At 41.4% G+C, this 12842-nt stretch overlaps 1 protein-coding gene across 4 annotated transcripts in view; it reads left to right on the forward strand.

The window, feature by feature from the left end:
- The first annotated feature begins 347 nt into the window (after nucleotides 1-347).
- Nucleotides 348-12842, forward strand: part of STARD13 (StAR related lipid transfer domain containing 13) — a 287066-nt gene continuing 274571 nt past the window's right edge. For 3 of the 4 annotated variants that reach the window (XM_041487313.1, XM_041487314.1, XM_041487315.1), the window contains exon 1: nucleotides 736-811. Coding sequence is in view for 1 of the 4 variants with exons in the window: in XM_041487316.1 (XP_041343250.1) it covers nucleotides 707-811 (105 nt within the window). In the remaining 3 variants the exon portion in view is untranslated. Of the gene's footprint in view, nucleotides 812-12842 lie in introns of all 4 variants that reach the window. The other variant, XM_041487316.1, reaches the window with a different exon arrangement.

Genomic DNA, 12842 nt, shown 5'->3' on the forward strand with positions numbered 1-12842 from the left:
AAGTGTCACCACAGATGCAAGAAGAAAATGACCTCTCTGGCTGACAGGCACAGAGCAGAGCTGCCTGTGGGCAGCTTGCACAGCACAGCCGGGCGGCTGTGCCAGAGGCAGGAGGAGCGGGGAGCCTGTGGGCAGACAGCCCTGCGGCATCAGGAAAGGGAGGAAATCCCAGGTGAGGCTGACCCAAAGGGTTAGGAGCACTGCCAGCCCCCCTGATATCAGGGGCTTTCAATGCCCAGGACTTTTCCAGGGCTAAGGTTTGGAACATAAAACTCTAAATGGGGTTAAATAGCAACGAAGACAAAAAGTGAAGGGGCATTAAATATAATGATAAAGGAGATTACTTTTATTAAAACATGAAAGAATAACGTCGGAAGGGGCAAGGCACAACGCCTGGCCTCAGGCTCAGGTGTCCCCATGGCTGGTGCAGCGGGAGCAGCGGCACTGATGTGCCCTGAAAGCCTCCCAGGGCTGGGCTGGGGACACCCGGGCACCGCCGGGGCCGTGGCACCTCCAGCGCGGTGTTTCCGTGACACCCGAGCTCATCTGGCAGCCGTGTCCCGCCGAGCAGATGCTGCCCGTGGCCGTGACCGGCGTGCAGGCAAGCAGCATTCCACATGTGCTCCCGGGTCTCCCGATTGGTGTGCTCCGCTGAAGGGGCTGGTCCTTGAAGTCAGCTCCTGTGCCTGTCACAGATGATATTTTTATGCAAGGAAACAAAACCAGGATATCTGATGGACTGTGTTATCTTGACAGAGAGCTTGGAGCTACAGATGCAAGGCAAGAAGTTTTGTGCTTGAACTTCGAAACTGTGAGTGGATTTTAAAAGCAGTTTTAAATGCCTACTTTTTAAATTTTTTTTTTAATTTTGTGTGTGCATGTATGTGTATGTGCAACTTTGCATGAAGTATATATATCTGCATAACTTCATTATCAAGTAAGCTGTTGTGAATTCTCCTAAGATGAAATAATTATTGCTTTGGAAAACTTTGCAAAGTGTTAACTGCATTTACAGCTGGACTAATATATGTGCACACTGAGGAAGAGAAGGATGTTCTTTTCAAGTGAGTGCAATTAGTCTAGATTGAAATTATTTCAAATCATCTTTTCCACTGGAAAATCAGTTTGAGCAGGACTAGTTGTACTGAGGGAGAATCTCCTGGGAGTTTCCAGCAAATGTCAGGCCAGTCTGTGTGTCTTTGTTACAGGCACATTTGATGTTTGCTTGTGTGTGGAGAGGGATTAGGTAAAAACCTGCTGTTACCGTTGTGTGGCACTGCACTTGCTGGATGAAAAATCTGTTGGTACCAGGTGTTAGAAAGCTGGCCAATTAATGATGATTGCAGGAAATTAATTTAAGAGAATATTGTCCATTATGATGCAGATTTACAGAACTAATTCTAACAGATACATTGCACTAGCACAGGAGCGATCATTTCTGTAGCTGAAACATTAATAACCTGCTCTTTCTTGCATAGGAATAATGAAAGGAATTTCTGTGGGAGAGCTCTAGGGGTTGATACCCAGACCATGAGTCCAAACCTGAGCAGGCAGTTTGCCACTCCAGGCTTGTGATATTTTCACTTCCTTATGGGAACTGTCCAGGATGGTCTAACAGGACCCCTGTAGGGCATTATTTTATATACAATCTTGTGTGAAAAGAGCTGTATGCTACAACTTTTCTTGATTCACTTCATTGTTAGTGCAAGCTGACATATATGCTCTAACAAAAAAAATACATTAAAAGTTGTCTTAAATCCTGTCTGTGGACTGTTCCACAGCTCTTTCTAGCTACCCAAAACAATCCAATACCTTTCTCAATTTAACATACATTTTCCTTAGTAAGCAGGCATATTTCTCTTCTCTTCTCTTCTCTTCTCTTCTCTTCTCTTCTCTTCTCTTCTCTTCTCTTAAGGTTTCTCTTTCTTGGCCAGGGTGTTGCATCACTTTATAAATTTATATTCTGTTCAGTCTGTGTGAAATCCAAAGGTTGAGTGAAAATTGTGCCTAAGTGGCATGTTACTGCTAAGTAGGTATAGCAGAATCCCCATCTCTGGTGGATCCATCACCACTCATTCTCCGTCTGGGTGCCTCCAGATCATGCAGCAACACAAACAGCATCCAGATGAAGTGTGGGCATACAAGTGCATTTCTGCTGCATTAGTCAGAGCACATAGCATGGGATGATACCAACTTAGTATAACAAGCGGTGGGGCAATTCAGTCTATTGCCTGCTAAAAAGTAAATGTCAGTATTTCTTTAACAAATAAACTGCTGGAGTAAACCTATAACTTTTTGCTACTCTTATATCATTGGTTGCAGTGTTTTTGTTACACCACTGGCTTCTCTAAAGTCAGTTATAGTGTATCATCAAGCCCTGCCAAGAATTAATCTGAATTTATTGGAAATAGTACAGTGATGATAAATTTCACTTACCTTGATTCCTTTTCTCTATCTTTTGTTGGTCACTACAGCAGGGACAACCTGGGTTTATCCAGCAGAGTAAAACATGGCATTTTTCCCAAAACTGAATTTGGCACCAACAGAAAAGTGAGAGAGAAAATCATGAAACTCAACATATTTTGGCCAGAGAGGCTTCTTAATTGATGTGGAGGAAATCCTAAAGGGAAGAGTCCTGCTCATAAATGTATAATGAATTAGTGTTCTGTGTTGAACAGACTGCAGCATTTTTATTTCAATAATGTGAAAATCAATACTTTTTTTTTTTCACTTTATTAACAGCAAATGAGGCTTAAAAGAAAATTTAGGCATATATAGAAATGCATTTCAGCCAACTGTCCTTTAAATGCTGATAAAGTCCTTAAACTAAAGGGCCTCCATAATCCTTATAATGTAAAATGTTTCCTCTTCATGTCACATAGTTTGGTTCTTCTTGTTCCCTTAATTTGGCAGTATTTTCTCTCTTGGATATTGCTGCCTAGATAGAATGGGCCAGATTCTCAGCTAGCAAGCATGAATAGAGAATAACTTCATTGAAGTCAATGACATGACCCTGGATTCATTCCAGTGTGACCAGAGTTGGAATGTGGCTCAATACAGGCAGCTGCCATCCCTGCCAGGCTGGCCAAGGAGATGAACGAAGAGTTACTGCAGTTGTGCATGTTGCTAGCAGAAGGATTGTCCTGCCAGCTCCCAGTTGTGCTTTCACCTCCAGCTTCTTCCAAAAGCAAAGATTAAACAGAGCAATCTCACTTTTATTCCACAAACTTCAGCTTTGTGTCTCCAGTCTAGGCAATGTTGAAGCTAAATCCGGCTCTGTGCCTCCATGCCTCATCTAACCTTTGACATCCATCTCAAGAAAGCAAATATGTGTGCTAATTTTTATTTTCTCTCCTCCTGCTCAGAAAGATCTTAGGTTTTCCTTGATAATTTTTATGTTTGTGGTGTTCTGTAGCAGTGATGTTGTTTTAGGAAGCTTGGCTTCTCGCTGTGAAAGTGCTGCTCCCTGTGATACTCCGGGAGGCTGCTTCCCCATTCCTGGAGAAAGTTCTGGTTTCCGTCTCTGTTGTGTGATGATAACCACACTGTTCCCATGGCCACCTACCCAGCAAAATAACTCCCAGGTCTTTGTCGTGGAGAGACTAATGTGGTTATTTTGTGTTTTAGGTGGGGCTTCCTTGCAACAGTTTTGATTTCCCTGTTCTGCACACTAGGACAGTCCAGAGCTCCTGCACTACAGAGAGAGGTTTTGTGTGGTTCTCTGCAGGCTCTGTCCTATCCCCTGAGATTCATCCCAGAGGCATTAGCTGGCCTTGTTTCAAGTGGGAGAGCCAGCTCTGACTGATACTGCTGGTCAGAAATATCCAGTTTATACCTCAATTGCTGCAGCTAAAGAACTGAATTCTGCTATATTTTTACCAATAGCAATTCATCTCAGCTAGTTAGAAATGCCAAAGCTACAAAAAGGTCTGAAGGGGAGAGACACCTCTGGGGTGAGGCTGGTTTCCTAGTTACTCTGAAGGGCAAACAAGAACATGGTATGTTCAGATTTTAAGGAGTTCATTACAAATGCTACCTGCTGTGAGAACTTCCAGGAACACACACGTCTCTAAACATTCAGTATCACCAAGAAATAAACACACCAGTGAAGCCAACAGGCCTGTTCTTCTCTGCTGTTTCCCAAGTTCCTAGAATGAAGTGTGTTCATATCTACCACTGAAGTGGGGATTAGATGAAGCTAAGACTCAGATGAACTGTAGCTAACATAGTTTCTTTTTAAGTACTTTTTATCATTACATATCAGATATTTTTGTGCTATGTGGGCACATTCTTAACAGCATTCCATTAATTAAAAAATCTTACTAAATTCTGCCTGTATGGGAACAAAGTTTACCTTACAAAATACTCATATGATGCCTAAATACAAAATTTTTATTAATTTTTTTTTAATTATCAAAACTTTAAAGTTTTATAAAACCTTACCTTTTAGAACTGTTTAGTATTCTGTATAATTTCTTTGATGATAATAGGCATGTATCACAGGCTGTTATTTTGGAACAACTAGTTCCACTAGGAAACTAGAAAAATGTGCCTGTTTTTTTTCTTTTTTTTTTTTTAATTAATATTCTACTTCCACATGTGCTTTTGTTAGATGAGGATATTTACTGTGCAATTAGTCAACAGGGGTTATGAAAATGATCAAGCAGGTGGAGAGAAACTGAGCACATGCAAAAGAGTCCACAAAGTCAAGGAGGTCTGTGGACCTAAAAAATAACCTCTTGGTCACAACACTGCTAATATCTCTGTTTTTTCAGGACTGACAAGTATCACACTATACTCTCATAAAAGTTTTGCAAAACTGGGGCCTTTGAGTCACCTGAGAGAAGCTGTCCAGAAGCAATGTGAGAAAGGAAGGGAGTTAAGGGCAGAGGAAAGTGCTGTAAAAACAGACTGGTGCTAATACCACACAAATGCTCCTTGAAGCTGAAAATGAGAAAGCACAAAAGCTGCCAAGGGGAAAGATGAGGGTATGAGTAAGAATCATGTACCTCTGATGTTTTTTGCCCTTTGTGCTATGTGTTTCATGCCTTAGGGTAAATGAATAATACTCTGTTTTGAAGACAAATTAAGTTACTTTAATGAACACATTATGCATTGTTTTGAAGACAAATTAAATTACCTTAATTAAATTGTTGGTTTTATGTTCTCAGAAAAAAAAAAAAAAAAAAAGCCAACTGTATTCATATGTCAAAGGTAGGGGCAGCTTTTGGGATCACACATGTAAAAGGAATGTGCAGGGCTGGAGGGAGGTGCACCACTGAGCAACCCAGACCACAAGTTCTCTAGGTCTATCCAGAAAAATTAGAGGGATCCCAAACACTGCTGATCCCAAAACCTTTATAGCCACAACTGGCTTTTTCAACATTCAAACCCCAGATGCTTTAGTGCCACTGCATCATGTCCTGAAATTACAGGAGTCTGAGTGGCATATCTAGACATCATAAAAAACCCTTACTTTTACAACAGTTTTCGTATCATATAGAACCAGAAATTGATGTGGTTTCTCTCTGTCCCTCTGTGAATAAAAAGCTAAGAGTTGGCATGTTATTGTAGTGACACAAATAGATAAATGATGTATATTTTAAAGAGGGGGCATTTAAAGAACTGGTTGTGAAAAAACAAATGGGACTGACTCTAATATTTTGGAGTTTAGCCAAAGAAAAAAAGAGGAAAGTAATTTTGGATATTGTCTGTCATTTTCTCAAGCTGAAAGTTTGAAAACTGCAATCTGTATCTTTATACCCTGGTATATATCTTTACACTCTTATATCCTTATGCTCATGTCCTCATACCTATCCTTATTAACCTGCAGAATTTAGCCCCACTAACTTCTAATTCTTGGAAACAAATGTGAATTTATCTTTTGTGCAAGGTAGGATCATAGCCTTGATATAAACCAAGAACATGTGTCTCAAAAGAAAATCCAGGCAACTGAAACGGAAAATAATTAAAGGCAACAAAACACTCATGATTTTTAAAGACTTTCTAAAGTTTTTATGGATGACTGGAGCAGAGTCTAGTTTTGGGCTGAGCAGTGCTGCAAATTCATTAACCTAATGGGAACAGAAATAACATATGATTAAGGTGCCCTGAAACATTCTGTAAACTCTGCGGAGAACTCCCTCCTGTGTAATTTCTGCCTTTGAAATGTTCTGTGCCAAAGCACAGCAACAGCACCTGCAGGCAGCTCAGGCTGGGGAGGAAAGATAAGGATGCTCTGCCTCTTGTTGTATCAAGAGAGCAGTATCAGGAAGGTGGGCTGTGACTGTATTTGTTGGAATTTGGTAGGGGTTAGGATTTAAGACATTGCAAAACTCTGTGAGAGCTGTGATGCCAATATAGGATTGGGATATCAGTATCAGCACAGTCTGACATGCCTAAACACAAACATCATTGTCGAGGATGCCTGTGCTGTTGCTATTTCATCATTTTAATTGCAATAATACCTAGAGGTGAAGCTGTGCTGTGCCAGCTGCACGCAGTGCATGACAGTACAGCTACACAGTGTGTCTGCACTCCACTTATTCTGCTCCACTTACAAAAAAAATACCTTTGACCTCAACTTTGAGGTGATTTAAGCAACCCTGCCTGGCTGCAGGGAAGAGGTAGGGTATAAAAACCCCACCCACTCTTCATGCTAAATCTGAGGCCTCTCTTGAATGCCCCATTTTCCAAAGGCCTTTCCACTATTTTCATGGAAGAAAGAAAGAAAAGATTTGCTGTCTCTGTTGGGTCCTGTTTGCTCTCTCTGTGTGGGTGTTAATCCCTGCAGGCTGGGGAGTGACAGCACCATGTCGTGCCAGGCCCACAGCCAGCACCCTCACCCCTGAGAGCATCTCACAGGCTGCAGAAGGCACAGCCACACTTCCTGCCCATAATACCCCTGATCTTAGCAAGAAGGATCTCAGGTGATGCTCCAGAACTCATTAATAGAATCATAGAATTAGTGGAAAAGCTTGGAAAAGGCCTAAGGTCATTGAGTCCAGCCTTAACCTAGCAATGTCAAACCCACCACTAAACCACGTCCCTAAGTGCCACACCTACGTGTGGAGACACATGAAGGAAAAAGAAGGGGGGACCTTCCTGAAGCAGTTTTTCAAGAGTGGTGGAAAAGCACTGTGTTGTCTCTCAGGCAATGTTGCACACAGTCCTCCATCACCCCTCCAAGGAATTCAGGCATTAAAACTTCAACACCTTAAATTATGCTGCTAGGGTCAGGAGCTGTGGTGCCTCAGGTGGGTATCCAAGCTAGGGGTGCTAAAGCTCACACAGAATTTCCAAGCAAGTAAGTAAAAATAATATTCCTCCTCATGTTTTTGGCTCTTGCTATCTCCATTCTGACATGGATTAAGCAAACACACAGATAGCAGCAGAAGGAGACGCCAGAGAGAAGGATGTTTTATAGAGATAATTGCATGCACAGCTCACGTGTAGTCAGGGCAGTGATTCCAAATGCTGCCAGTTATTTCAGTGGCTGCTCAGTACCGAAACAGAGAGGAGCATTCCTCTTGCAGAGAGAGGAGCACTCCTCTTGCAGGTCCTCAGTACAGGTTTCTGCAGCACTGAGGCTGGCAGTGTCAGTGATAGGTCTGCTCTTCATTGCTGCTCTTCACTGGCGTATGACACCTTGGGATGCATGCACTGTCCTTTTCTTTACCTTTTGAAGGTGACTTCCATTTACCTTTTCCCCCAAACTTTAATTGCCAAATGCTTTTGAGAAACATCTCCATGGAACTGAGATGCTGCTCCAAACCCTTTGCAAGTGCAAATTAACTAATCTTGCAGAAATAATTGACAGAAAAGTAATTTCCCTTTGTTATGACAAAGAGTATTGTAGTATGAGAGTAATGACTACAATTTAAGCAGCTATGAATTGTACATCAGAGAGCTCTAGAACTGAATATTGCTCACAATGAAATTTAAATTGCATTTCTTCTGCATCTAGCTGTTTATAAATAACCCTGCAGTTACAGCCACAATAGTCATTTTTGTCACCAATTTCTTATTGCCACTGACAATAGAAATAAAAGATCTAGCTAGCTGATGGCCACTGCAATAAATGAAGGTTAGAAGATTTTTTATTAGGCTCAAACTTTGCTAGAAATGGGAACAAAACCCTAGATACAAGCACAGCATGAAGGGAAAGTGCCTTGAAAATTTAAGCAAACATTTAGCAGCTAGCATCTCTTTCCACAGCTTGTAATTAAAAAAAACAAAAACAAAAACAAAAACAAAAACAACCCTGTCCATGCGTGCTGCTGGCATCCTTTATTTGCAGTTAGCCTGTGAGACTGATCTTCCTGTGCATGAGGGAAAGGTAAAGTCAGTCCTGCTTATGGTTTTGATATTTTTGCAGTTCATCAGCCTGATAGAGCCCACCGGCAGTTCTCTTCGATCCTAGCAGGTCTTCCTAGAGGTTAGAGCTCACATCTAGAATCTTGATGTGTGGACACGAAATCTGTGTGGGCATTGCTCAGCAACATCTGAGCAGGTTAAGCTGCCCACGCTGCTGTAGTCACTGTCACATCCTTGCTGCATTTTATAGGTGAGCAGGGGCTGTCCTTTTCCCCAGGGATGGTGATGCTGGAGCCACAGGTGGGAGAGGTAGCCACATTCACAATGGGAGCTGACTGGTCCCCAGTGCTCTTCCTCCAGCCCAGGTGCCACACACATGTGCCCAGAAACTCTCTGCTTCTTGGAAATGCTTTCTCTGAGAAATGCAGCACTACCCAAATAGTAGAAGAATGCAACAATATATTTTCTTTGTATATATTTAAAATATTTTCAATTGTTCTACACTTGAGCCATTGCCATTTCATTTCTCACAGTTTTTACAACAGCAATGAGTCCTCAAGACAGGGTTTCAAAGAGGAAAATGAGGTGTGTTAAGGCAGGGCATGGGGTTAAAAAAGACTGCAAAGGAGGTGACACTAAGAAATGCAAAGCAAAGCAGACGTGGGCAGTGCTGTATGATGTGGGTTGGCTCAACTAAATGGGAATGAGTATCCATTGCATTTTTATAAACCAGGCAAAAATAATCAGACTTAAACTAGCTTGAGTGTGAGTACAAGCTCTGCTGCATGCTCCTCCCTGATAATGGGATAAGTTACAGATGTAAAGAATTTTTTTCTGCAGCCTGTGAATTAGCTGCCATAGCTCAGTATGCAAGATTTTAAAACATACTCTGGTTTTCTAGTGGCCCTCACAGAGAATGAGTAAAGGATCTGAAAGATCAATGGGAAAAAAAAGACAGACTGAAATAGCAACAAAGAAGCAAATGAATAATTTTGTGCATGAAGGACTCTCCTGTGGGTTTTTTGCAAGCATCCCTAACACTGTTTTTTGCTCCTCCGACCCTTTCTCCTCACTATATAACTTTATAGAGGGACAGATATCCCAACTAATGCCTAATGCCTGATAAGGAGCAAAGGAAACAAGCATCCCTGTACTGCCAAAATGCATAAGAACATGAGTAATGGGAAAGCTAGTTTTATGTGACAACTGGTGAGGATTTACCTTGAAAAAATGAATACTCAGTCTGAAAACTTACACCTTGAAATTGGTTGTAATTGGAAAGCCACTACGGTAGAGCAAATTGGAAACCTTTTAAATAGCAGCTAAAATATTTTTTCTGTAACTGAGATCTGTGTATTAGCTTCAGTCTGAGAATGAATATTTTGAGTCAAGAAATTTTTGATAGAAATCTATAATTACCTTTGCAATATTGCTGGTATCCATCTACTTAGCAAAGACTCTGACTTTATTAGCTATTCAATCATCTGAAATACTCTATTACCAAATGCTTAGGGAGAACAATGTCTCTGTCAGATTCTGCAGCTGTTGGGTTTTGTGTTTAATAAACTGTTTTATTTCAGACCCTGTAGAAATTAGTCACTGAAGCTTCTATTCTTTTAATCGATCCCCAGGTTAAAGATATGGTCAAACTAAATCCTTTTTGAAGCTAGCTTCACAGAATTTTTGTCCTTGCCTAAGATTAAAACTGCCTCAAATTCTCTGTCAGCAATCTATGTTCCTAAAAAATGTTTGAAAATTTGTTATTTTAAGGTCATGTCCCTGTGTGTGTGACAGTTTAGGGAGACTCTGCCCCAACCTCAGCAGGAGCAGGGATGAGGAACCCCTCGTGCTGTGCTTCCTGAGCTGCAGCATCCATCCTTGATCTGGCATGCAATCCTATCTGATGATAAACCTCCAAACTGCCAAGAAAATGGTGGAAATAAGGCCACATCTGCTAGTGAGGATGCAGCCCTGGTGTAAGTGGGAGTGATTAACTCCCAGTCCCTCTCCTCCATTTTCCATGAGGTTGTCTGCTGGAGGTTGCCTCAAGAAATCTTTCTGTGACCTGGGGGAGTATTATTCTCTGTGCTCTGGCCAGATCCATGTCTTTTCTCCGAGACACTATGGGAGCAGAACGACTATGGGAAAGTCCAGAAATTTGTCAGGGCTAGAAAGCATTCAAAAATGTTAGTGACCATGTACCTGGTTCTCCTGGTAGAGCTGCACCCATTTATAAATTCCACATCTTTTCTGCACGTGCGGTGTCTGTGGCTGAGTTAGTTAAGGAGGCCAGCCTTTGCCAGCTATGCTAGTCATCCAACAGCTCCAGGGCTGTCACTGTCTACAACTTGTAAAGCCAAGATAGCCAAGAAAAGACTTCTTTCCTTGGAGGCTTTGAGGACCCCAAGCCTTATAGGCCATTGCAGTAAAGAAAGAGAAACACTGAGATCCACAAAAGGCAGGGCAACTCATGGTAGTCATCATTTAAAATATCAATTTGTACAGCTGGGGAATGAAATTACCTAGTATCTAGTTTGTTCCTCTGACATTCTGTTCTTTGCATTCCTTTGCCATGAGTTCAGTCTGCATCATCTCCCCCACACCATATCATCTCCCTCCATTGCTCATCCCAGATGAAGCCAGCTGAAAGGCACAGAGCACAAGGGAAACAAACTGCAAACTACGACTGCTTAGTGGGTTTCTCAAGCATTAGGACTCCAGGGACAAGAGACTTGGCTTACAGTTGGTTAGGGAAGGTTCTGCAGCTGCCTGGAGATGGGAAAACAAAACAGTGTCATTATTTTTACTTTGTTAATGAGACATCAGGGTGGGTCTCTACAGCTGGAAAGACAAAGGGTAAATGAAAGTCAGGCCTATTACACAGATTCAACAGATGTCTCCTAGCCTTCCTGGAGATGATGGTAATGAGAGGAAATAGTTCCTAGCCCAGCCCATAGTGAAGGCTTTCTATGGAAGGAGGACTTTGCAGCACAGTGACTGGACAGACAGATGGCTTCACAGCCCCACTTTGCTCCAAACTCACTTGAGGGCTGGGGAGATATGATGACAACCAAAAAAAACCAAACCAAACCAAAACAAAACCAAAAACAAAACAAAAAAACAAACAAACAAAAAAAAACCACCAAAAAAACCTCAACAGGTAGAAGAAGAAATATAAAGTAGAAAGAAGAAAGATGAACGAAAGTGCACATTCATTTAACCACGGTCAGATGAGCAGGAGTTGCAGGGTACTAAAGAAGTAGGTTTTGTAGATGTTTTTTTGAAGATTGCTACTATGTTAGCTATGTTAAAAGTTAAAATTTTAACTATATAAATAATCTAAATATATAAAAGGTTTGTTTAAAGTTCATTATGTTAACCTTAAATATGAGGAAAAGGAAACCAGAGAGGCAGGTGTTAGTCTGGAATTTGAATCTGCTGCTGTTAACTGGGAAAAGTAAGGAATAGTCAGTCTCGTAGTTGTAAGTTTTGATAGAAAAGATGAGCTCAGAGCAGGGAGGACCACAAGTTTGTGTCCATGAGGAGGATAAGAGAGGATGGCAATTTCATCTCCTGAAACTAGGATGCGAAGAGCTGTGTTTTGTATGGATTTAAATGAGGTGCTTCAGAGGGTTCCTGAACAGTACAAAGAGGATGGAGTGCTGGCCTAACATTGCCAGGATCTGACCTTGACCAGAGCAAGATAAAAGCATTGGCAGCCTAGAGAGAGCATCCTCTTCATGGTGCTTCATGGGCTGTTGCATTGTCACAGCAGTAAAATGAAGAACAAGAATGTCCTAACAATGTTTTAGTGGCAGTGCCTCAAATGCTGAGCAAGTCAGTAGCCCATTTACATCATGCTGAAGTACAGTCCAAATTACTGTAATTACTTTTTTTTGTGAAGACTAATGTGTTTTTTGCCTTCAGGTAGTGTCTAGCTTTCCCAAGTCTGGTTCCTGTACATTCTCAAAGCTTCTGCTTTCTGTCTGGACTTCCAATTTCTTGAACACTTTTCTCCTTTTCTTGCTCTGGATCACTTTCTGTGCTGATCTCTCTTAGTGCCTAATTCATGTGTTATCATACTGACTATGACATATTCTCTGATTTCAAGTTCTTCTTTAAAGCACTTTACTTCTAGGTAGCTCTCCAGGGAAAACTGTCTCATGCGCTGTTGTCTGTTTCTTTTATCCCAAAGCATAGCCTTGCTCAGGTTCAAGCACATCTGTTTCACATCTCTTTATTTGATGTCACTTCTCAACTCTTCCTGCTTTTCTCCTTCCTGCTTCATTGTTTTAATTCTCTGTGCTCATCTAATTTACCATGTCATCTGTGCCAAAGCTATTTGGCCCAATTTTCATCCTAATTATGGAAATTTACTCCACCAAGATGGAGGGAGAGCTGTTCTGGTGTTACAGATACACCAGGACCTGAATCTGGGAGTGATTTCTTTCTTGCAATAATAGCCTGCCTGATTTTGGCAATATTGAATAATGAACCTGCTTTCATTTAGAGTACTCAATACCAAA

The sequence above is a fragment of the Pyrgilauda ruficollis genome, unplaced genomic scaffold (genome assembly GCF_017590135.1).
Source record: "Pyrgilauda ruficollis isolate IOZ18807 unplaced genomic scaffold, ASM1759013v1 scaffold8, whole genome shotgun sequence".
NCBI classification, from domain to species: domain Eukaryota; kingdom Metazoa; phylum Chordata; class Aves; order Passeriformes; family Passeridae; genus Pyrgilauda; species Pyrgilauda ruficollis.